Source organism: Acartia tonsa, chromosome 15 (assembly GCF_053477335.1).
Source record: "Acartia tonsa isolate MP-2025a chromosome 15, ASM5347733v1, whole genome shotgun sequence".
NCBI lineage: Eukaryota > Metazoa > Arthropoda > Copepoda > Calanoida > Acartiidae > Acartia > Acartia tonsa.
Window position 1 is genome coordinate 14,237,775 of NC_137274.1, and position 27,263 is coordinate 14,265,037.

General features: G+C 33.9%; 1 protein-coding gene across 2 annotated transcripts; it reads right to left on the bottom strand.

The window, feature by feature from the left end:
* Positions 1-1,126: 1,126 nt before the first annotated feature.
* LOC145306732 (uncharacterized) lies at positions 1,127-26,224 on the bottom strand. Of its 2 annotated transcripts, none has more exons than XM_080149011.1 (18): positions 26,009-26,224; positions 25,672-25,755; positions 24,086-24,133; positions 23,015-23,141; positions 19,396-19,491; positions 18,923-18,965; positions 17,933-17,980; positions 11,993-13,401; positions 8,680-8,727; positions 8,126-8,153; positions 6,145-6,210; positions 5,565-5,693; positions 5,323-5,363; positions 3,883-3,991; positions 3,007-3,087; positions 2,818-2,922; positions 2,023-2,064; positions 1,127-1,344 (listed from the first exon to the last, which is right to left on the bottom strand). In XM_080149011.1, exons 1-18 carry the CDS (start codon positions 26,178-26,180, stop codon positions 1,288-1,290), a joined length of 2,733 nt encoding a protein of 910 aa, XP_080005137.1. In that variant the 5' UTR covers positions 26,181-26,224; the 3' UTR covers positions 1,127-1,287. The 2 variants fall into 2 exon arrangements, with proteins under 2 accessions (XP_080005137.1, XP_080005136.1); XM_080149010.1 differs by having other exon boundaries at positions 19,396-19,494; positions 23,018-23,141; positions 26,009-26,223.
* Between the last annotated feature and the right edge of the window lie 1,039 nt (positions 26,225-27,263).

Sequence of the window (27,263 nt, forward strand, 5' to 3'; positions counted from 1 at the left end):
AAAAAAAACATTTTAATTATATCGCATTATATTAAAAACAGCTTTCCGCGGATATCAAGATGAAAAATTATAAGATCAAAACCAGTTTTATGATTCTTATTTTAAAAATCGTGGAAATGTGTCCGTCAGACGATGCTATACATGATTTTTCAGTGTGTTTCTAATCCAGCGGATATTAATCGGTTTCGAAGCCATAATGGACAAAAAAAACTTACGAAAATAAATGTTACAAAACGAAAAACATTATTAAAATCTAAAACCGATTGAGTTCTATATTTAACGGTAGCTTAACATAGGTCCTGGGATAATCTTAATTTTTCTGACACCCCCCCCCCCCCACCCTAGTGTTTAGATGTTTTAGGGGAGGATACACCCCCCCATAAGATATAGCCCATAGAAAAAACCCTACTTTTTCAAAGGATTTTGCTTCGCAAAGCTTTTTATTATAATTCATAATAAAATAAAAAAAATATAGTTTAAAAAAGAAGGGGGGGGGGGGCAGGAATAAGGTATAACCAACAAGCGAAATAAATCTAAAATAATAATATATGTGGCAGATGTAAAGCTCGTCAATTCTACTATGTGTTAACCCTTAATGACAACTGAAATTATTAATAGGTTTCGTGATTTTTTTTCGAATTAATTTCGTTGTTGGTATAAGCTAGGGTGGGGGGGAGGTGACACTTGTCGTAACAAAACCGGAACCAAGAAGAACAGTAAAATGTTTTCTCGTATTCATTCGAATCCGTTGGATAGGAACCGGTTCTCATCAATACGAAAAAACTATGTCTAGCACCGTATTATAACCAGTTTTCTACGAATATAAAAATGTACAATCATAAGATTAAAACCAGTATTTTTAACCCGTGCCTTTGGCATCTCGGGGCTAAAAAACTGGTTTTAATCTTATAATTGTACATTTTATATCCGCGGAAAGCCGTTTATAATAAGATGCGAGAAATAACTATTCTCGTATTCATTCGAATCCGGTAGATAGGAACCGGTTCTCATCCATACGAAAAAACTATGTCTAGCATCGTATTATATCCAGCTTTCTACGAATATAAAAACTAGTTTTAATCTCATAATTGTACATTCTATATCCACGTTAAGCCATTTATAATACGATGCGAGAAATAACTATTACAGATAGGTTTCCGTAGAAATAATATGAAAAATTATAAGATTCAAAACTGGAATTATAATTTACAGTCCAATGACCCCTTCCTCCCAGGTTTAAACAATTATGAAACTTCGGGTACAGATATAATTACAGTGTGGTGAATATTAATCAACTTCATAATCCAATTTCTCCTCGTCTCCATTTTCGTTCAGGTCAACTTCCTGCAACAACAAAAATTTGATAAAATATTGCTGGAATCAATTATTTCTAAAATAGTAAAACATTGCTGGAATCAATTATTTCTTAATTGGAAAATATTGCTAGAATCGATTATTTATGAAGGGGAAGGTAGGTTGTGCTAAAATTAAAGCCTTAAAACTCACACCGTTACGGATTTTTAGTACAACCTACCTCCCCCTTGGTAAAATATTGCTGGTATCGAATATTAATAAAATGGTGAAATATTGTTAGAATTGATTTTTTATAAAAAAAGGTAATATGTTACTGGAATCGAATATTTCTAAAATGCTAAAATATTGCTGGATTCGATTATTTATAAAAATGTAAAATATTGCTGGAATCGATTATTTATAAAAATGGTAAAATATTCCTGGATTCGATTATTTATAAATTGCTAAAATATTGCTATCATCGATAATTTCCAAAATGGTAAAATATTGCTGTAATCGATTATTTCTAAAAAAGGTAATATGTTACTGGAATCGATTATTTTAAAAATGGTAAATATTGCTGGAATCGATTAGTTTTATTAAATGGTAAATTTTGCTAGAATCGAATTAAAAAAACTGCACAAGATTTCTGTCTGTCTTTTTGTCTGTCTGTCTGTCTGTCTGTCTGTCTGTCTGTCTGTCTGTCTATCTATCTATCTATCTATGAACCTGAACAGGTGACTGTGTATTGTTATCAGCTGGCGCAGACATCTACAAGTGATGAATACTTAAGTTTTAATTTTCTAGGACGATTTAATTTTTGCCCATAAAAGTTTCTCGTTTATGTGTTCGTCTGTGTGTTTATATCGTTATTAGATCTTGATAACCGCTGAGCTAATATTCGTGCTCTCGTGAAAGCTGGCTAAAAACAATGATTCCCCCATCCCCTTCTATTTTATGAACAAACTGACCAATAGTTCCTAAAGATGTTAAGCAATTGAATAAGAAAACGATAGTAGATATAAGTGCCCCTAGAGGCTTAGCCGCTTGTATTAAATTGCGGAAAAAATGAGCTGTTTATTACACTAGTCCTTAAAGTTGTATAATATTAATAACGCCTTCATATTCATTAGCTTAACAACTTTGGGGGCTCTAGTGAATTTTGATTGGTTAGTTTATTAAGTTTGAGTGTTTAAACATTTGAACCACTAATTTTACGCTACAGAAGGGGTAATTTTGTGTATAATTTTTGAGGATGTAAATCAATTCATCGGCCATTATTTTATCCCTTTAGATCCATGACATAAAATAACAAGGATGAGTGATGCCCAAATTTCCCGCCTCTTTTTAAAACACTAGCAGCTAGTTTATTAAGTTTGAGTGTTCAAACGTTTCAACCACTAATTTTACGCTACAGAAGGGGCAATTTTGTGTATAAATTTTAGGGATGTACATCAATTCACCGGCCATTGTCTTATGATCTTATCCCTTTAGATCCCTGCTTAAATTAAGTATTCCACACGCCTGTTTGATCAGCTTTGACACGAGAAGGTTGGCCATACTCTCCTCATAGTTGACATTAGCCAGGGCTAGCAACAGGATCTTATCTGGTATCTCACTCTGGCTGTACTAGATAGATAGATAGTTAGATACATAGTTAAATAGATAGATAGATTGATAGGTAGTTTGATAGATAGATAAATAGATAGTTACCTTCTTGGTGAACTTTTTCTTGAGGGTAGATTTTTCATCTTCACTGAGAACTTTAGCCTCTATCGCTGGCTTGGGCAGGTCCTAAAATAACAAAATTGTACCTACCAATCATAGATTTAATAAAAGTTTGTTTGCCATGAAAAAAAACTTTCTTATAAAACTTTGGGTACCAGTATAATTTACAGTCCAATTTCGTCTTTGGATACCAATGTTAAATGGTCAAATATGCCCGACAGTAAGCGGAATCTACCCAAAAAATCAGACCTCTATCTTTTATAGCTAACCCTTGGGCAAATAAAATGTTTGTAAACTTACTCTGTCATAAGACAGACAGACAAAAAGGCAGACAGACAGAGAAATAAAAAGACAGATAAACAGACTGATGGAGAGACAGATATTTTATGTAGAAACCATATTTTTTTGACACTGAATATCTGCTCTGTCTTTGTCCGTTTGTCCATACATCCAACTTGTTTTGAGCTTCGCTTCTAACTTATGGGTGTAGCTATCCTTATTATCTTTGAATGATGCTTGATACCTTGAAAAGCGTATAAAGATAAAAAGACAGAAAGATATAGATAGATAGAAAGATAGGTAGAAAGACAGACAGATAGATAGATAAGTATGAAGATATAAAGAAGGAAAGACAGAGAGACAGATAGATAAAAAGACAGATCGATATAAAATTGGAAGGATAGAAAGACAGATAGATAGATAGAGAAAAAAGATAAATATATAGAATATCAAATAGAAAAAAAGACAAAAAGACAGATAGATGGATAGATATATAGAAATATAGGTAAAAATATAGATAAAAAAGATAGAAAGAAAGATAAATAGATACAAAAGGTAGATAGATAGAAAGATGTTTGTTACCTTGAGAATCATTGCCAGCTGACCGACCATATTTGTAGGGGTGTGTACAGTCAGACTTTTTAAATTCCCGCCAGAATTATTTTCAGAGTTTGAGGCGGGGGTTTTGGCCCTAGAAAAATATATTATATCTATATATGTATACTAGTGGTAACGCCCCTAGAAGCCTTTAGGGACACTTAGATTAGGAGGGGAAAAACTCAACCCCATCATCTAGAGTTTTAAAAAGAAAATATCTTTTTTTTTGAAAGGGTGAAACTACTCTTCCCAAAAGTTGAAAACCTTCCCTGGACCTATAAGAAGCTTCAATATAAAGGGGAACAATATCGGTTGAGCGGTTAGCGAATTCCTTCACTACAGACAAAAAAGCTTACTACTTTATGTAATAGAATTAATTAGCACAAAAATAGTTATTTATCGCATCGTATTATAGACGGCTTTCCGCGGAAATAAAGATGAAAAATTATAAGATGAAGACCAATTTTTTTAGACCCGAGGGGCTGAAAACCTAGGCTAACAAAACTGGTTTTAATGATTTTTATTTCAATATTCGTTAAAAATTGTCTGCAATATAATGCTATAAATGACCCAACCAATCAAAATTCAATAAAGTCTCCAAAGTTGTTAAACTGCCGAATAAGAAACGTTAATATAAGACTTTGGGGCAGTGTTTCGGAGCCGGGAGCCTCGGAGCCGCCATATTTTGCTGGAACCGGAGCCGTAATTTTCGTTAAAAAACGGCTCCGGACTAGATAAATAAAGAGATCTTTTATAAATTATAATTTGGTAACTCTGTTTTGTCATGTGCAAATGCCCTTTTTAAGTTTTTCAAGTCCATTTTTATCATAAATTGAACTTTTAAAACCTTCAAAAGTAAAAAATAAAAAATATTTTTTTTTTATGGGGAAAAAATATATGTCGAGTTTTTCTTGATTTTAGGTTGGAGCCGGAGCCGCACCAAAATCAAACGGCTCCGAAACACTGCTTTGGGGACTAGTGTAATATACAGCCCAATGTTCCGTCCCTCCATGGACAACGTATTACTGTGGAAATAATTTGCGGCCAAGATGATTTGAAAACAAGGATGACAACATCCATAAGTATTAAGAAATAGACAAACGGACAAAATGAGTTATAGAGCAGATTATCTGATATCATAACAAAGAATAAAAAGAGAGAGGATATGAAAAAATTAGGATTGAGCCGGATTCTGGATATCCGGCTGATTTCCTAGGCAGGATATTAGATAAGCCAAAAAAAAATTTCTTCAAAAAAATCAAAATCTTCTAGCTTCAAAAAAAAGAAAATTTAAGTCATTTATTTTAATAGGGAATTTTTTTTTTGTAGAATATAAAAGATTATGTAGCATATCAGGCCGGATAGTTCCAATATTCGGTATCCGGCCGGATATCCGGTCCAACCCTAGCAAAAATCTCAAATTACCTCTTTTTGATAACAACATTGTCCAACCCAGCCGTTTCGCTCTAAAAATATTAGGATAAGATTAGTTACCATGAAAACTTTTCAAAATAAACAAGGATGACAACATCTATAAGTAGCGAAGGAAATCGGGAAATATAAGATTCAAGAAACTTAAAAATTATAGAATCAATCTAGCACCCCAACCAATCTGTGAATCTTAATGAAACTTGGTGGGAGAATATACACCCCTGTAGAAGCCTTACCTCGGATTTACGTTTTTCTCCTTTGTCCGTACCGTTGGTAGATTTTTTTTCTTCCACCGTTTTTCCCGGATTTTCTTCCGCGGATTTTGTTTTTCCATCTTTGCTACTTAGCTCCTTTTGTAGACGTTCCTAAATAGATGGGGGGTTATTAAAAAAAAGGATGACAACGGTCATAAAAACCGAGATTCGAACCAATCAACTCCTGGCCGTTCGCGGCCATACTGGAAACAATAGTTATTTATCGAATCTTATTATAGACAGCTTTCCGCAGATATAAACATAAAAAATTTAAGATTTTAACCAATTTATCAGCCCCGAGGAGCCGAAGGCTAACAGAAGTGGTATTATTTATACCTACAATCTTTATTTAAATTTTGGTGGAAAATTGTCTGTAATACGATGTTATACATAATTTTTCAGTATACATGAGATCCGGTTCGAATCCAGCTGATATTAATCGGTTACGAAGCTATACTGGACATATATACTTATAAAGAAGGTATTATAGTTCAAAACCGGTTTTAATCCAGCGGAAATGTACCGGATTTGTAGGGGAAATGCAGCGGATTCGAAGCTGTACCTTTAATTTTCTTTCCTTCTCTCTCTGTTCCGCAAGATACATATCATCATCATCCACTTGTCCAATCTGATAATAAAGGATTTATTGACAAGGATCTAAAGGGATAAGACAATGGCAGATAAATTGATGTACATCCCCTATGATGATACACAAATAAACTCGTTCTAAATTAGTTGTTGAATCGTTTGGACACTCAACTTTATGAACCAACCAATCAAATTCACTTTAAAGTTCCCAAAGTTGGTAAGCCAACGAATAAGAAAACGCTTTGTAAAACTTTGTAAAATGTAATGTAAAACAGCCTATTGTCCCCTTTCTCTCTCTCTCTCTGTATATTTTTTCTTGGATTTTTTATGTACTCTAATAAAAGTAATGCCCATGGCTGGCTAAAATAAAAATACCCCGGCCCCCACCCAACCCGTCCTCATCTTCTAGCGGAAAAATCAACTATAGGTCCATATTAGCAAGCTAAATTGACGACAATTTTTCCAGTGTCAATATATCCATGTATATTATGCATCCATTAATCTAAAAATTAATGGTGCTTTTACACAAGGTAAACTGTTGAGCTCTGATAACCCCCCACCTATCACCTTATTTTTTAAATAGTAGGATACAGCAAAAATAAAGAGACAATGGGCTGTTTATTACACTAGTCTCCAAAGTCTCATAATAACGTTTTCTTTTTCGTTGGCTTAACAACTTTGGTTACTTTACTGAATTTTAAATGGTTGATTCATTGGGTTGAGTGTTCAAACGTTTAACTTTATAAACACTAATTTTAATCTACAGAAGGGGTAATTTTGTGAATAATCACTGAATTCATTGGGAATGTACATAAATCTATCGTCCATTGTCTTATCCCTTTAGATCCCTGGATAATAGGGGGATGTTTTTTGTTGTTGTTTATTACTTTATGTCAGGTTCTATTGGGTACTTGGTAGCCCCACTGGGTTAAATCACCGTAGTTATAGGCCCTACAGGGTTTTCAATTTTTTCTTAAATAAGGGTAGGGTGGGTTATCAATACTCAAAAGGAACTAACCATATAAATTTTATTATAATATCCGTGTAAAATTGTCTGTAACACGATGCTATTTATAATTTTTCAGTACGGACAAGATCCGGCTGTAATCCAGCGGATATTATTCGGGTTCGAAGCCATAATGCAGATGTACAGTGTTTTTTTTTTATGAGAACTTTCTTGAAAGCAATTTTACCCCACCTATAGTTATCAGAATTTAATGATTAATGGCTTATTTTCTTCGTTTTTTAATGCAATTAACAGAACAACAAAAAAATATTTCTGTTTTATTTTAAAAGTACAGTAAAATCTAAAATTCAAAACTTAGGACTCAACATCTAAAAATGGTTTTAGCGCATTTTTCTTATGCCTAAATCTTCTACCCTTTACAAGATAAAAATTGGATTTTCTGTAGTCGACTTTTGGGGGCTAGTACTACTTCCCTGGTTGAGATATGACATTCAAACATTGATATGAACTTCTAGTACATGTCCCTAATAGTATCTGTATACATTTTTAGCTCTATATCTCAACTTTGAAGTGTTTAGCAGCCATTCTTGCAAAAGGTTGAATATTTGAGCAAAAGAAAAATGCGCTAACACCATTTTTAGATGTTGACACCTAAGTTTTGAATTATAGATTTTACTGTACTTTTTAAATAAAAACTGAAATATTTTTTGGTGTTCTATTAATTGCATTAAAAAACGAAGAAAATAAGCCATTAATCATTAAATTCTGATAACTATAAGTGGGATAAATTTGCTTTAAAAAAAGTTCTTATAAAAAAACACACTATATATATTTTGTATCATAGATTAGAGGCGTTTCTAATCCAGTGTAAATGCACCGGATTTGCAGCGGAAAACAACGGATTTGTAGCGGAAATACACCGGATTTGTGGTGGAAATACACCGGATTTATTACGGAAATGCACCGGATTCGAAGCTATAATGCTTACCTCGTCCAGAACCTCCATCTCCATTTCCCTAAAAAAAATAATAAGATTCAGGAATCTAAAGGGATAAGACAATGGCCGATAAATTGATTTAAATAGCTAATAATAATACACAATTTTACCCACATCTGTAGATTATTTGTTGTTTTAAACGTTTGAACACTCAACTTAATGAACAACCTATCAAAATTCATTAGAAGTCCCCAAAGTTGTTGAGCCAACGAATAATAAAGAAAATGTTATTAAAAATCTTTGGGGACTAGTGTAATAATCAGACCAATTTCCCATCCCTTCATGAAGAATAATCCTTATATAAAAATATCAGGATGTCATAATCTATGTGAGTGTTTGTGAGTACCAAAGGATCCCACTAACCACTGAACCTTAAAGGTCCTGTGGAAAGGTTTATAACTATTTTTGGGGGGAGGCTGGGTCACCCTACCAAGAATGTAGCTTAAAATCCAACAGAAATATTCTTAGAAAGGCAAAACCCAATCTGTCCAGCGGGTTTATTAAGAATGAATGGATGAACAGACAGGCATCAGAGAGATAGATACCTGTTCTCAACTGTAATTTCCATTCCACTTGCAGTTGGTACAGCTTTCCTAAATTTTAAAAAATCTATTAAAATTAAGATACTACTACAATGTACAGCTTTTGAATCATGGAAAGAAAATGAAGTAGCTAGTTTCGTTGTATTTTCACAGTAGCTTTTCTCCTATTTCTAGCCCCTGCGGGGGGCTCTAACCATGCCAGGCCTATTTCCTAACTCTGTGGGGCAATCATTAACATTTACAGTATACGTTATGAAAAATGACCGGTTTTTAAAATGGTATTTTAAGTGAATTTTGGTTAAGCCGCAAAATCATAGATTTTGAGGTCTTGATACATACTTTTTGGGCTCAAATGACTTGTATGAGAGCTAGCAAGTCAGGTAAGGTGTCTATGGAAGCAGAATTTTACGCTAAAGATAAAACTCAACACAACTACTATGCTTAATTAAATTTTACTATGTGATTTTTCAGCTTAAGTAAAATTTACTTTAAAAAATAAGGGTCTGAATTTTTTCATTTTGAATTTCTTCTTTTATAGCCTGCTGAATGTCGGAAAATCTTCATTGTTCTAATTTACCGCAACAAACACCAGTATACATGTATATAAAGATCACACATACAAAAAATAGGGTTACAACTTCATTACAGGGGGGGCTAGACCATTGTAAAGACCAGTCATTTTTCGTAACGTATACTGTACTTATCCTAACCAAACCTAAAATAACCTATCAAAAGCTAACAAGAAAATGCACAAAACTTGCTACTTCAATTTCTTTCAATAATCCCAGCATTTTATTCAGATGCAAGTAAATGCTAAAGGGGTTGGGAAAGTAGATATCTTGCAAATAAAGGTATAAAGGACATGTAGACACATTACAATAAGCTAAACGCTTCCCAAAAGAAGGTGTAGCATCATTGAAGGGTACAATTTAAGAGTAACTGAAACCTTTTTGGGATGCAAAATTTGAAGTCTTGAATGTTACGAAGTGTCCTTTATATCAGGAATTGTTGGTATAGAGGTTAAGCATCATAATTAGAGGAAAGTACAAAAGAATGCAGATGACTGATAAATGACTATGTGAATAGTAAACAATTTAAAAATAATTGATAATAAAATATTGTGTTTACTTTTATTGTTGGCACTTTGAAATCCTAGAGAAGTGGATGATGATGAATTGATGTTTCCTGTTGCTCATGTAATTTCAGCAGTAAAGATTGTCAGGTTGGTAAAACTAGGATGCTTTGTAAAATTCTTCCATCAGTCAGTTAGCATCATATTTTGAGGTGATACAATTTGTTTCATAACAAGGCTGTCAAATTGGTTGACAAATAAATGTTGTATCAGTTTGTCTTGCAAAGCTTACCAATTTCATTAATGGCCAAAGGATTCTCATTTCCGCTCTCACTGTTCATCCAAATCCTATTATACATACATACAAGACCTAAATGTACAGTCTACCCCAACAAACTTTATGCGTGTTTTAACTTGTTATGGCACAGCAGATTATCTTGGCACTTAAACAGTAAATGAACTCATCTTATTTTGAAATCTTGACTTCTTAAATAATTGACAAAATTTGGTTTCTTTCTTGCTTTATCAGACTTCCTGTTTTAGACATTGTTTATCTTCCAACATTCAATTACTTTGTTACTCCTGCTTTTTATTCGTTCTGTAATGCAAGAGTTACTACCAAAATAAAATAAAGCAACTAAAAACTGTTCGACTAAAGCCCAATAGTATCACTGCATATTTATTTTATCAATTTTTTCATCCACAAGATGTTCTGTACTATGCTGGGGACTAGTCCAAGAATATTTTTATGTAATTGAAGAGATTTAATTCAGTAGGCAAGAATAATGATAATAATGAGGTTGGAAATCACTATCTCTTGGTACCATCATGTATTGCCTACCTCAATAGTTGACATGCCCCAGAGATATATGATCCTGACTCAATTGCACCAGGAACCATTTAAAACTAGTAAATGTTGGTTTTTAACATTCTTCTCCTTGGTCAAGTCATCGTCTAACATTTATTGTTTTTGCATCTTCTACTTCATAAATATGATATCACTAACAGCATATCCTTTAGATTACACTATTACTTCCTAATGTGATGCAGTTTTTGAAATGATAAACTCGCGCATGTCACATAATTTGGTTTAATTCTTCCTTTGTAATTCTCTTGTAAAAGCCGCCAAAAAAAGCCCTATTCATTTCACCTGCTCTCTTCTACATCTTGATTTCTCCAGGTTAATGTTACATTCCTGTTTATTATAATTTAAATTTCTTAAATGTTCTGCAGATCCATTCTATCATGATTCTTATTTCATGTCAAACCAAGTGTGGTTGACTGTAGCTTAATAAAACTTTTTTAGTTGAAAAATATCATTTAGCTGCCATTCTTCTTCTCTATTTCTATTATTTTATTTCAGTCATATCTTCAACTTTACATTTTACAATTTCTTACCCATCATCTACATTTGTGTAACTCAGTTTGGTCCAGTGTGTCCAGAAAACTCAGTACCTTATATAGCTCACAAACATGTTTTGACATTTAAGTCAAAAACATCACTTTCAATATTGAATATTGATCCACAGCACAAAACTTCTAGTATAACCTTTAACCTACTCACCATTGTCAAAAGAGCTCCAAAATGCTTCTTACAATAATTTGATGAAGTTGCTTATTTCTGAACCCATTTAAAAATTTTGTAATCCTTTCAAAAATAACTCCATCTATGGTATTGTTCTTCTCTTCAAACATAATCAACCCTTCACGCTCCATTACTCTGTTACTTTACGATCTTTATTAGGCTTCATCAAAATTAGCCTCCATTTGCATGCTGTGCCAATGCCAAACCAATTCATAGTTGATGGTATGATTTGTTTGGTTAATTCCAGTATCAAACATGACTCACTCATCAATAAGGCAAACATTTCCAAATTGAAGTCAAATACAAACAAACCCTGTACCTTCATCTTCTTCTTTCTGTCTAGTAGTCTGACTCAATCCAACCTATTAGTTTAAGTTTGAAAGGTCATAGGATAAGAATTCAGATTCCCTTAAACATCTCTCCAGTTCTCATGGATGTTCATGTCTTTCAGTGACTGTTCTGCAGTTTCAAAATTCTCTAGACTAGTTGATGTAGCAACTTACATTAAATCTAATTACAATCTAATTTCTCTCTTGCCATTATTAAGCATTATGATTTGATAACATATTTGTTCAAGAACTGTCAAACAGATACTTCAAAGTGCTACAACATAAAATTAATGACCTAATAATAAAAAAAAAATAGATATAAAATATTACCTTGTAGAAAACTTTCCACCTAGTCTTGATTTGATAGAAATCTTCTCACCAAGCCTTTGAAATGCACTTCCTCTTTTCTCATCAGCATCATCCTTCTTTGTGTTGTCAACATCAATAGCATCTAGACGATGAAATGCACTCTTGTTTTTCTTATCAGGTTTGCCAGCTCCAGGCTTTTTAGAATCATAAGGTCCCTTACTGCTTGATGATCTTGCTCTGCTGGAATCATCTTTAGAATATTTCTTGTTAGATGATGATGATCTTATTGATCTATCCTTAGTTGATTCAACATGACTATTTCTGATTGAAGACCCTCTGTAGGATCTATCTGAACTGTGAAATCCTCTGTGCAGTTGTTCTTTCTCTCTCAGGGCCTTTTCTTTTAGTTCAATAAGTTCAAGCTCTCTCTGTCTCATTTCCATTTCTTCCAACTCTCTTTGCTTTTCATAAAGCTCTTGCATTCTCTGTCTTTCTCTTCGTTCAATGTTTTCCATGTCTCTGTAATTTTCCCTCTCTCTTAGTTCAGTCATTTGCTCCATTCTCAACAATTCTTCCTCTCTCTCACGCAACTTTCTTTCTCTATCTCTGATCATTCTTTCCAATTTCTCTTCTTCTTCTTGAATTTTTCTTCTCTCCATTCTCTCAAACTCCTCTTTCTCTCTTCGCCTCCTTTCTTCTTCAGCTTCTCTTCGTTTTAACTCCTCCATTTGTCTCCTCTCCATCTCTGCAAGCCTTCGGTCTTCTTCCTCTTTTCTCCTCATATCTTCTTTCAGCTTTCTCTCTTTTTCCTTCAATTCTTTCTCTTTAATTGCCAGCTCTTCCAATCTTCTCAGCTTTGCTTCTTTTTCTTTCAATTCTTCCATCTTCTTCCTTTCTTCTCTCTCAATCCTTTCCCTTTCTCTCAGTTTTCTCTCCCTTTCCTTCTGCTCTCTTTCACGCTTTCTTTGTTCTTCAATTTTCCTTTCCTGCTCTTTTATCCTCTGCTCTTCTAATCTTTTTTGTTGTTCTTCTTTTCTCTGTAATTCTTTCTTCATGGCATCCTCTTTTCTTTTTTCTTCCAACAGCTTCTCTTTTTCTCTTCTCAGTTCAGCTTCTCTCCTTCCATCCTGTCCAACATGGTCATATCTTCTTGAATCTCCTCTCATGTCTCTGCTCATTTCAGGTCTCTTATCATCAAATCTGTAATAACCTCCTTCTTGATCCCTTGGTAAATTCTGTCCTCTTTGAGATGAATTAAAGTCATCTCTAGAAGTCCTGTTTCTGCCCATTTCATAATCCTGCTTGTCATCATGATATCTGTGCTGAGGACCAAGTGTATGAGCTGACTCATTTACTCTGTAGCTATCCATAGGATCATACAAATCTGGTGCTCTTCTGGGATCACCTTTGAATCCACTTTCATTAATTGCCTAAATAAATAATTAAATATTTACATTACAAGTCTATATTTAATTTTATAATAAATATTAAACAACAAATCTACTAACTTGCTCAAAAATTTAAGAATGAGATAAAGAAAAATGAGAATAATTGAATGCTAAGCAGTAAAGATAAGTTATCCAATAATACTTCAAACAATAGATAATTTATAAATATTTCATGCACACCCTATAAGATAAACTAAAAACATTAAAAGAATATTTGCTTATCAGATAAAGAGATGCCATACAAAAGTTTGTGAATGGATTTTCAGTAGTTTGTATAGTATATTAGCACTTAGTAGGTACAACATATACATTTCCATGGAGTTAGGATAGTTATCATAAAATAGAACAATTACAAATAGAGAATAAGTTTATTTTTTTATTTTTTGGTAAGGAAATTATTTTTTTGTATCATATATCTATAGGTCTAGTTACACAGGTAAAGTATTAAGAAACTCCAGTTGGAGTGTTAGAATTCAAAACAGTAATAAAATTGAATGAACGATTCTATTCAACAAGCCTATCATGAAGGAAAAGGTAGATTCCCCCCTCCCCCTCTTCTAAACTCATGAAGGACCTTGAAGTAAACAAAAAAAAAAAAACAATTGTAGCTGTGGCAGTATAATTCATATTCACAAGAAATTGTAAAGACAAAATAGAAGTGATCAAAACACCAGAAGTAAACAAATTAGACTGCAATATTGAGATTGCAGTGTCTATGTCTCAACAGTTTTCCAGGCAGCAATAGAGCAGAAAAAATAGACTAGATTACTCTGATGTCTTCTATTCTTCTATATACATCTAGTTCCACATTAACCATCTAACCATTGTTATGATATGTAGCAACTGTGGAGTGAAAAGTTACTTTGCAAAGTCCAGTGTGTAAAACCTTGTAATCATTAAGATATTTGTTTGCAACATCTGAGTATCATGCTATGATTGTCTAACTAAGCAATTAGGTGTTGATCTACCTGGACAATAAATTCTGGTTTTTCCAAATAGGAAAAAAGGCATATATTCTCAAATTCATTAATTCAAAAGTTCAGAAATTGAGAAATATTGTTGATCCAAGCAACAGAGGGAACTGTAATATTGCAGTTCTTGATAACAGGTAACAGTTTTCTTGACAATTACCATAGGTTATTCATCTACACACAAACAGAGAAAGTTTAGTTGAAAATCAAAACTGCACTTCAATAGAATTATATCAGCCATATCTTCTAGTTGTTTGATATCCACTATTAAAAGATTGATGTAAGATATAACAGGCTAAAGTGGATGAAACTATTTCCAATATTTTTTGATTTATTTTATGTTGGTTTATTAGAATCAATTTTGTCTAGAGCGATTGGGAACATGACTTTCTTCATGTACAATGATGCTATAATTAAAGTAATTCTTGATTACTGAGGTTTCTAACAGGGGTGGTTGAATGGTGTATCAATTGGAAGAATTCCTGGACCTGTGGGACAAGTTTAAGGTGCATTAAAATTGGGATGAAAGGAAAACAGGTGGTATTCTTAGTAGAAAAGTAAAATGGAAGGACTGATAATGAAAAGATAAATAGGTTTTTCATGATGGGCAATTGAGGTGGTGGTGGCATTAGTTTGAATAAGGGATACACTTTATTGAGGGTTGAATGGCTGTATGGAGACAAATGATAGGTGAGTGGATCCTTTTCAGTATACTTCTTGAGGCTTAATTTAAATAAACCAAGGTGAAGTTACACAAATGGTTAGTATAAGAGCTGCTTCAGAATAGTAATATTACATGCTTTCAGAAAATCTGATAATTTCATAATGATGTATGATGTATGAGCTAATGTATCAAGAAATGAAACAAAATGATGAATTTCTTCTGTGTGTGTAATAACAAATGCTGAGTAGCATGTATGCTTAAACATGATTCTCCCAACATAAAAATCCTTGAAAGCTCATCAGCCCAGATATCACAATTCATCTTGAGATCATTGTAACCAAGATTCCCTAGGAGCTTTTGGCATCAATAAGACTTGAGTAAGTAAGATTAGAATGGAGGGTGGCAGGAGGGGGTGGGCAGTGGCACAGCTTTAGAAGAGAAATAAATCTCTTTCATACACATTTTGAGTCCTGAATACAAGCTAATATATTTTATTTATTACCGATTATTTCAGAAAATTGAAAATATGTAAACTTAAGTAGCTCTTATTCCCAGTCAGGATTCAGATACAATATGAGCTTCCGTAAGAAGCTCTAACAATCTTCATGCATTGGCATATTGAGACACCAATTGAACTTGTGAGTGTATGAAAGAAGGCATGATATAAATTGCTTTCATTGTTAGAAGCCAAACTTTCTACAAACCATCTCACAACCCAGAATTTTACAAACCAGAGTTATTATCACATTATAAACTAAGTATAGTAGGAATTCAACACTTTTATTTCCTAAGATGCATCAAAGTGATCACATCCTAACAATTAAAAATTATTATGAACAGAGCTCCTTCAGCAGCAGATCCTCTAGAATGGAGAATCTTCCAGTAGAACAGGATATTGATAATTTTGGTTTTCAGCTATGCTGCTGCTAATTATATTACTTTTGTAGAAGAGGTGGATGCAAAACATAGACATGACCAACATCAATAATCATGATGACAATAAAGTACTGATAATTTTTCCTCAAGATATAATAAGGAAATATGAACCAAAGCTGCACAGATCCAACAATCAACCCTGAGATCCACATACAGTTTTTATTTGAGTATCTACAAAACCAGTAATGACAAAACAGTGACAGATAAATAATGTAACTATGACAGCTTCAATAGTACTACTCATCTGTTTAGATGTCCAATTCATTGAGATGGACCTAGACTTCATAACCAAGGCCAACAGAATATTATAATCAAGGTTTGTCATACTAGGGTAATGACCTTAAACAGCTGCACAAGTCAAATGATATGATTTTGAACTCACCAAATAAGCTAAGTTGAGGAATTGATTGATTGATTAGCAGTTTCTTAGGGTTTGGGCCTAAGTAGTCATGGAGTAGGCTGAGACACTTTTGTCTAGCCACTAGGACTATCAAGCTCCACAATCAATCACATTATGACTTGACCTGCTGTCTCATGAGAGCTACTCATTATTACCTCACCCTCGCCGAGTATGGCAGGTGTCCCAAATTAAGTCACAATAATGAATGACGCTTTCCTCATAGGAGCTTGGGATAAGGGTAGTACTGATATAATATTATGTACGTGACTATTGAGTATCCAAACTTACTCAATAATCCCCTTCTAACACAACCAGGGGAAGTTGCGTGATCATTAATGCGAATGAGAAATTCAAGTCAACATATGAAGAATTGAACTCGAACTCTCACCACTGTAGCTCAGTGTGTTACCACTGAGCCACGGCGCCCCTAAGTTGAGGAATAAATCTATTTGGTTAGCATTTTAACCCAAAATAATGAATTTTCCGCATTCAATGTGTCTGTATTACATCAATATTTTAACTGTAACTGTTCTAATTATGACAAGCCTAAATTGAATGAAAAAGGCAGGAATGTGAAAATGAGTGCTTGATCCTACATTTCTTCATGAATGTAAACTTTAGCAATCTGAATAACTAGGAATGAATAAGAATCAGGCTTAAGTACAGCAATTTTTCATGGAGGAGTCAAGACACAAGGCAATATGGATATATTCCCTATTTTCTTATCTATTAAGAGTTAAGATACCTCTACATTTCCCCTTCTATATGAGTATGTTGCCAAATAAGACTGAAGGAGCAGGAAGCAATTTTACTTTGTATTCTAATTCATATTCCATAGATACTATCTTGGAAAGACAATCCTAATATAAACAAACAATTGACAGACACTAAGGTTTGTCTGTGAAAGTACAAGGTATGACAGTGAATGAAATTATGCATGTGTTACTACCAAAAACAAGGATAATTATGTCCATAAGGCACAAGGTGCAACAATAAGCTGATGATGGTTTAAAGGAAAACTTGACTCTCATATTGTAGATACCATTCAAAACTATTAATCCATGTACAAAACATACCTATTAATTTTATTTATATTTTGGAAAATGAACACCAAAACTTAATATTAATCTACTACACATGAGACAAATAAGCTTATTTTTTTTCTCAATCTATTTCAACTCTTGATCTTTTATCATTTAACTATTTTCCTTAATTCTTTAATATAAAGAAGAATAGCTCTTGAATTTTGCTGGTTGAAAAATGATCTCCTTTTTAAGGGAAGTTTTTATATGTCTTGGTGTGGTGTAAAGCTATTTTCCTGCCTTCCCTAACTCTACCTCCCCAAAAAGAAATTGGTAGATAATATAAAAGAGGTACCCACGACCGTTGCTGAACATGTAGCGCACTCGCTAATCTGCCAAACACTGTGTCGTAACTTAAGACGTTTAAAATGGTTTCTACTGCTACTATGTCAGGTGCGCGACATTTATAGTTAAGAGTAGGTGGAATATGTACCAGATGACCTATTTTAAAAGGTTTTACCTGACTTGCTGGACCAGGTGGATAAGATCTGTCATCAAACTGGTTAACCTAAACATAAGAAACTCATCATTATAAGGGAGGGAGGGGACATTGGGCTGTTTAGTACACTAGCCCCCAAAGTCTTATAATTACGTTTTCTTATTGGCTTAACAACCATGGGGACTTTAAATGAATTTTAATTAGGTAGTTAGTTCGTTTAGTTGCGTGCCCAAAGGTTTCAACCACTAATTGTAATCTACATAATGAGTAATTTTGTGTATCATCCATCATTGGAATGTACATCAATTTATTGGTCATTGTTATCAATCAGATCCATGCATCATTATAGTGCAAGAGAAAATATTAATGAGCGGGAAGTGATTTTTTTTTAAACCTGGGAGTTTATTTTAAAAATATATTTATTAATACCAATATATTTTAGATTTATAGAATTCAGAAACATCACATCTTATAACAACAAATAGATGCCCCCCTACATGTTAATACTAACAAGGATGACAACATCCATAAAAGCAAACCTCTGAAATGGAAAGACAAACAAACATTAACACCTGTAGACTGTTGGAACTGTATAAGCAGAATATTATTGCATAAGTCTGAACTAAATTGTAGGAAAATTTGTTGCAAAACTGCTAAAATACAGGATATTTTTTTAAGACATGCTTAAACTTTTAGGCCTTCATTACAGAGATGATTCGCTTATAACATTGTAGGTATCTTGTAATAATAGTAATCAATATTGAAAAAATCTGATAAATAGGATATTTTCAATACACAAGACTACAAAAAAGTGAAAAATTAGCATGTTTAAAATGGACATACGGACTTTCTAGTAACGCTTATAGAGTTGCTTTGCTTTCTAAGTCGTACCTAACTATTATAGGAATCATCATACAAAGTTTAAATTCGATAGGACAATTCTAACGGACGGAGCGACCATAATTTAATAAAAGCTTTGCTTTTAAAAATGATCCCATCTCTCTTATATACCTGTGTTCTCATAGAGTGGCTACCATGACTTATTCCTGGGTCCCTGCAAAGAATATTAAATATATATCAAAGTAACAGGATGTATGTGTGTGTGTGTTTACCGAAATGTCTTGCTTACTGCTGAACCTATATGGTTCTCCTTTACAATGTAGCTTCTCATAAGCCAAGAAAAGATTTATATCTGTTTCTTTACTTTTTCTTTTTAAGACTAAAATTTAGGGTGGGGAGATCGATTTCCCCCCATCCCTCCTAAAGTGTCCTAAGAAATTTTAAACACAATATCTCATTTGTTTGCTTTATATTGCTATTTGATTGGCTGATTCAAACTAGCAGTATCAATCCTTCACAACTAATATATAATAAATTTACAGAAGGGGAATTTTTGTTTATAATAATTATGAATCCACATCAATTAGGCATCCCAATTAAACACACACAAAGAAAACTAACCCATAAACACAAAGCTAACCTACCTGCCACCCATCATGGGATTGAAGCCTCCTCTCTGATGACGGTGCTCTGATATGTTAGGAGGCTGGGGTGGTGTCAAGCCCCCAGGGGGGTAACCACTGGTAACAATTTTGTTCTTGTGTATTAGTCACCCCTGTCCTGGATAAAATGTTTATTTAAAAAAACATGCGCGTTCAGTTTTTTTCATTTCCTGAAAGATTTTTTTCCCCCGATTCCAAAAATATCTTTCCCAAAATCCTAGCTGTTCTATAAGATCTCCAAAAATGCAAATTACTTTTGTCACTGATTTTTCAATAATTTTTCAAATAACTAGGAAATTTTTTTGTTAAAAACATGTTTTAGTGAACAGTAAAAAGTGTCTAGCACATGTTAGAATATACATTCCTTCAATGCCAACAAGACCTAACAGAATCAATAAAAATATACATGCCATTTTGAATGTTATTAACTGTTAAACAGAGCCAATTTTGGTTTTAACCAGAAAAGACATTGAAGGAGCAGTTTTTCGGACTTGACTAACAAAACCAAGTTATAGAACTCACCAAGCCTAACAATAGTTGTGAGTAGGGCATCTGCCTAAGAGGCACTTTGGCAGAGATTATCTGCATCAAAAATATACAGGGTGTGGTACATAAATCCAGACTTTTACTATTTTGTAAACAAATGAACATAAAATGTCAATTTTAAAACTGAGAGGCAAAATAGGTATAGGACTATTAGATTATTCAATAAAATCACCACCAGCCTCAATCACCTCCCCTACCCGCCCCCTCAACCACCCACAGGCCATGATCACCATGTCTCTGTACAAGCTGGTGAAGTTCTCCTTTATGTTGGCAATGAGGGATATCTTTGTTTTATTAGCACGTCTAATGGATCGTGCTTCAAAGTAGTCTAATAGTCCAATGGGTTAAGATCTGGCATGCTGGGAGGCCACATCTCCTGAGGGACGTGAGTAACCGCAGGATCCAAATTCCCATCTTTCAAGCTACCCTTCGACTCTTATTTGGGCCACAGTTGAGCTCTAACAATGTTTTATACCTTTTTGAAAATAACACGAAGATTCAATTAAGGTTGTTAGCACAACCCATTGTCTTAAAACGCCTACTGTGAAATTTTCAAGATTTTTGACGTTTTTGACATCTCACAATCTGCCACGTGTCAATTTGCCGGAGTACTACGGCCAAGCCAGCTTGGATAGAGAGTTCTAGTAATTTCTAGTACCTAACTTATGTATCTAACAGTACCTTCAGCAAGTTCCATGAGCAATGTGCGATTTTTGAATCTGCCTCGTTGAACATAAGCACGGCCAGCTCAGAGTACACGTCCTACATCAGCCAAGGATATCTATGGGTTAAAAGGTCATCCCCTAAGCTTATTATAGTGGGGTCAAACAACCTGATCGGTCAAGTAGTCTTGGCACTATAGCTGTTTAAAATAAGTCCAGATTTATGTTCCCCACTCTGTATAAAACAGCACATAGCAACATTGTGCCCATTTTTAGATGGGAAGGTCTCATATTAGAGGGACCTGAACATCAGACACATAAATAAAACCAATGAAGACATAACAGAATATAAGCCAAAAATTTTAACCTAACATTGACTGTTTTGACCGATATCAACAGTTAAATGTCAGGGCTTTCCCTTTCACCCCCCAAAACCCAATAATAATAGACATTATTGGCATCCATTTTAGACACACTTTTCTGAGAAAAACTGTTAATTGCGAGTTCAAAAGTGAATAACAGTCAAAACAGTGATTGGTGGGTTCAAATTTTCATCTAACTTAAACAAATAGACCATGACAAGGACCTGCTAGGCCATTGCCAGAATTGTGTTGGAATATCCTTGCCCCATATGCAGGGGCGTCCAAGCTTTTTTTTTCGGGGGGGTAAAATTTTTTTAAGGGGGGGCTAATTCGGTTTTGGGGGGTGTAAAATGGCGTAAAATGGTTGGGTGTGCCTACGGCACCCCCCGGGGTAGGGGTAAATTTTAAATGTAAATGGGGGGGGGGGGGGGGGTAAAATGAAAAAGAATTTGGGGGGGGTAATCGCCCCATTACCCCCCCCCCCTTGGACGCCTATGCCCATATGGAGTCCTCTCATCTCAGAGAACAGCTGGAAAAAGTTACAAAGATCACAGAAGCTCTCAAACTCATTACTGTTAACCTTAAGAACAACATTTACATCAAGAAACAAAAATTTTACCAATCAAAGAACATTGCCTGATGAAATCAAAACAATACCTATTGACCAGCCATCAACCTGACCATCCAGCATACACAAATTTTCACAGACAACTGTCAGCAATGGTAGTAGAGATTATCTGAGTCAAAAGTAAATAAAACCAAACATTTCAATGACGTTCTCCATTTTTATACAGGAAAGACTTCACAATGTCCAGAAAAGTGTGTCCTAGGTAGATACCATTAATGTCAATGTTAGGCCATGCAAGTTCTACAACTTTGTATTTATTGGTAAAGCACAAAAAAAATACTTAAGTTGTTTGGGGAAAAACTGAAAGTTTTGACATTTAATGGTTGATAATGGTAAAAACCGTCATTGGGAGATTCAAATGTTTAACTTAAATTCTGATAGGTCTTCATTGCTTTTTTTGTGTCTGATGTTCAGGTCCCCCTGATATGAGTCCTTCTTGTCTAAAAAATGGGTACAACGTTTGTTTTTTAAAGTCAAGTTCAAAAAACTGCTCCTTCTATGTCTTCTCTGGTTAAAACCAAATATGTCTATGTTTAACAGTTAATAATGGTCAAAACAGCAGGTATTCTTTTATTGATTTTGTTAGGTCTTGTTGGCATTCAAGGAATGTATATTCTAACATGTGTTAGACACTTTTTACTGTTCACTAAAACATGTTTTGAACAAAAAATTTTCTTAGTTATTTGAAAAATTATTGAAAAATCAGTGACAAAAGTAATTTGCATTTTTAGAGATCTTATAGAACAGCTTGGATTTCGGGAAAGATATTTTTGGAATTGGGGGACAAAAATCTTTCAGGAAATGAAAAAAACTGAACGCGCATGTTTTTTTAAATAAACATTTTATCCAGGATAGGGGTGTAGTTTGGGCCGGATAATGGATATCCAGCTGAGTTATAATTCGTTAATATCTGGCCGAATATCTGGCCAACGCCGAAAATTATCGGATAACCGGTATCCGGATAGTTACAATATCCATTATCTGGCCGGATATCCTGCCCAACCCTATTGTTTATTCAATACTAACAGCTTTGCCTTGAGAGAGACAGAGAGAGTTGGGACAATTAGCTTTTCATGCACTTCAAGTCCCCAAAGTTTTACAATAACGTTTTCTTATTCGTTGGGTTAACAACTTTGGGTACTTTTGGAATTTTGGTTGGTTGCTTTATCAACTTAGGTGTTCAAACGTTTTAACATAAGGCTTAATTTTATGTGTCATTATTGGGGATGTACATCAAGAGGGGGGTGGGGAGTTTTGATACATTTGCGTAAACGATGATTATAGGATTAATCTTTGGGCTGAGAGGATAGATTATAAAAGATAAAATCATTTTTATGATGATTTTTTTTTCTATAAGCCTCCAGGTTCAGGGGCTTACCAATTACTAATTAACAAGAACATCCCTATTGTGACGTGGAAGAGGAGCTTCATACTGATAACCACCTCCATAACCCCCACCATTGCTGTACCCCTGGCGGGGGGGAGGTGGGGGAATACCTCCACCCCCCAGTTCTCTGTATCCACCACGATCTAGAAAGAAATTTTTTTAAGCGAAGCTATTTCGTAATTTTGGTCAGTCAGTCCAAACGGGAGAGTTAGCTCTTTACGTTAATTTAGACATGTTATAATCGTCCTATCTTCAATTTAGAATGTTAACATGGACCCCATTTATTGGTCAGTTGGTTCATTCAGTAGGAGGGGAGGAGATGAGATAAAGGGATGGACTGGGTTATTGTAATTTCAGACAGCCGCGAGTTTCACTTTATCTTAGTACATGAAAATCCGGTGCAACATCCAAGTGATAATAAATCGTGACAACATCGAAATATAGGTAGCAAAGCAAAAGGGGTAGTTTCACGAAATGCATTTGAACTTGATTTAGTGAACTGCATATTTTTTCCTGGTTAATTGGTTAAACTACATTTATATGGCATATATTTGAAAGAATTTCAATTTTCTACCACGTAGTTTTTAAAATATCAAGACTTGAAAATCATCTTTTTAAATTGCATATATCACAAAAAGACGATTTTCAAGTCTTGATATTTTCAAAACTACGTGGTATAAAATTGAAATTCTTTCAAATCTATGCCATATAAATATAGTTTAACTCATTAACTAGCAAAAAGTATGCTGTTCAATAAATCAAGTTCAAATGCATTTCGTGAAACTACCCCTTTATTGTTTTGTTGATGTGCCCACGAATAAAGTTATATCAGGGATCTACAGAGATAAGACCATAACCAGTTAATTTATGTTCATTTTAAATAAGAATGCACAAAATTACACCTTCTGCAATCTAAAATTAGTGGTTGAAACGTAAGGACACTCAACTTAATGAACCAATAAATCAAAATTCATTAAAAATCTCCAAACTTGTTAAGCCAACGAATAAGAAAATTTTATCATAAAACTTTGGGGACATGTGTAATAATCATCCCAATGTCCCCTCCCTCCCTGATGACGTATAGTACCTGGAAGATTGGTTTGTCCACCTGGGTAACCTCCCTGACTGCCATAACCTTAATTAAACAAGAATGACAACATGCGTAAAAGCGAAGCTCTGAAACGGTAGGACAAACGAACATTGACACTTGTAGAGTGTCAGAACTGAATAATCAGAATATAAACATAATTTTAAGTAGGTAAAGGGGTAGTTTCTTTCATGAAAGGCATTTGAACTTAATTTAGAGAACCGCATATTTTTTCCTGGTTAAGGGGGGGGGAAGTTTTGACACATTTGCGTAAACAGGGAGTATAGGCTTTATCTTTGGACTGAGAGTATAGGTTATTAGGGATAAAATCATTCTTATATGATGAATTTTCCCAAGTTTTAAGATTTTTTGGATAGGCCTCCAGGTTCCGGAGCTCCAGGCCTCCAGGTCCTCTCTGTACAGGTAAAAATGAAAAGAAAAATTTTTTTTTGAAGAGTTAGAAGTCAACTTATGAAACAAAATATGCGTTTTTTTCTTCAAATATGTGAATAACATTCAAAAATATGCATATTTTGTTTCATAGGTTGACTTCTAACTCTTCAAAAAAAAATAATTTTTTTAATTTTTACCTGTACAGAGAGGACCTGGAGGCCTGGAGCTCCGGAACCTGGAGGCCTATCCAAAAAATCTTAAAACTTGGGAAAATTCATCATATAAGAATGATTTTATCCCTAATAACCTATCCTCTCAGTCCAAAGATAAAGCCTATACTCCCTGTTTACGCAAATGTGTCAAAACTTCCCCCCCCCCTTGGTTAAACTACATTTATATATTTGAAAAAATTTAAATTTTCTACCGCATAGTTTTTAAAATATCTAGACTTGAAAATTATCTTTTTAAATTGCATCAGGGGTGTATATTCTGCACAAGATTTATTTTTTTTCCCCTGCTACAAAATTTTTTATTTTTTTTCCCCCTTAGATTTTTCTTAAAAAGTAGGGGGGAAAATAGAAAAATATTTAAAGAACTCGATATTTTATTTATTTTATCCCTCCTACGATACATTTTTTTAGTTTTTTTAACCAAGGAGGGGGGCGAAATGGAAAAAATGTTTTCAGTTTTCTTAATTTTTACATTTTTTTCCCTCCAACCACTTATTTTTTATTCCCCCCCCCCCTGAGCCGGGGATCCCATGCAGAATATACACCCCTGAATTGCATATATCACAAATATGATATTTTCAAAACTACGTGATAGAAAATTGAAATTCTTTCAAATATATGCCATAAAAATATAGTTTAACCCATTAACTAGCGAAAAATATGCGGTTCACTAAATTAAGTTCAAATGCATTTTGTGAAACTACCCCTTGGTTGAAAAAAAATCTTAAATACTGGATACTGTATAAAAACATACATTTTTAGGACTTGATTATAGAGATGCTTCGCTTAAAACATTTTATATACTTTTTTATCCTAGGAATCAATATTCCAAAAATTGGATCAATTGAAAAATTTTATCACATTTTATAAAACTTTGAGTACCGACATAATTTACAGTGCAATATGCTTTCCCTCCTTGGTGTTTATAAAACTTTGGGTACCAGTATATAATAGTGTAGTTACCTGAGTATACAGTACTGCTAGTGTCATATCTCCCTTCTCTCATGAAATTTGCTCCTCGAGGCGCGTTGTCTGCAGCATACCCGCCTAAAATAGTTATTTATTCCATCGTATCATAGACAAATTTCCGAGGAAATTAAGAATATATAAGATTAGAACTATGCCGAGGAGAAAAAAATTAAATCCTCCCCATCCATTAAAAAAAATCGTGGATGGGGGGAGGGAGCAGCAACAGATTGGCTTATTTCTCTCATCATTTTAAGTGCCCCTAGAGACTTCTAGGAAAGTAGCCGCAAGCACATTCTATATAATGGTTTTAGGCCATAACTAACAATTGTACCTTGGTTAGAAGATGCATAATATCCCGACGGGGCTGCTGAACTTGACATGGGAACACCTCCCCGGGGGTGGCTTGGAGGCATGGGGGGTGCAGCAGCTACCCTCCCTCCTCCCCCGTAGGAAGATGGGGCAAGATTAGTGTACCCCCCGCCCCCACCGCTTCTGTGGTTCATTGTAAGTTGTGTTTAGCAAAATCAAAAAAAAATCTGAAATGGATTAATACTGATGAAACATATGATTAAGAAATTTACAAAGATGACAACACAAATAAAAAAATTAGATTTAAGACTTATTTAGATGACAACTTAAATATGAAAAATAATAATAGAAAATCACCTATAAAATTGTTAAAAAATACCTAGCTATATCTTCAATAAAAGCCGAGTAAAGTATTTCCATGTAAAAGTAAAAAATGTTGCAATCAGGAAAGAAGGGGACATTGAACTGTTTATTAGATTAGTACCTAAATTATCTTGTTAACGGGATAGTTGCATGAAGTGCATTTTCAGAAGACTGATTTCAAGCATAGGATACAACATATATAATTTTGTATTACAATAACTATCAAACAATAAAACATAACTAAATTAGTCTTAATGATGTTTTTAGGAAAATAAGCCAAAACTTTTCCAATTAGGGCTTCGAAACAGATTAAAATCCGCTGGATATTAGAACCGGTTCTTAGCAATATTAAAAAAATCACGTACAGCATTGTATTACAGACACTTTTCCACGTAAATAAAAACAAAAATCAATACCGTTTTGTTAGCCCGAGCCCTTTTTCCCTTGTTGGTTTTAATCTTAAATTTTTCCATTTGTAGGTAAAAGAAAAGGTATGAGAAAATAAAACACATTTTTAAGATAAAGGGGTAGTTTCACGAAATGCATTTGAACTTAATTTAGTGAACCGCATATTTTATCCTGGTTAAATGGGTAAACTACATTTATATGGCATATATTTGAAATGAATTCAATTTTCTACCACGTAGTTTTTAAAATATCAAGACCTGAAAATTGTCTTTTTTGTGATATATGCAATTTAAAAAGACGATTTTCAAGTCTTGACATTTTAAAAACTATGATGTAGAAAATTGAAATTTTTTCAAATATATGCCATATAAATGTAGTTTAACCATTTAACCAGGATAAAATATGCGGTTCACTAAATTAAGTTTAAATGCATTTCGTGAAACTACCCCTTTATAACTATAAATTGTTTTTTTTATTCAATTTTTGGTATCATCGCGTAATTACTC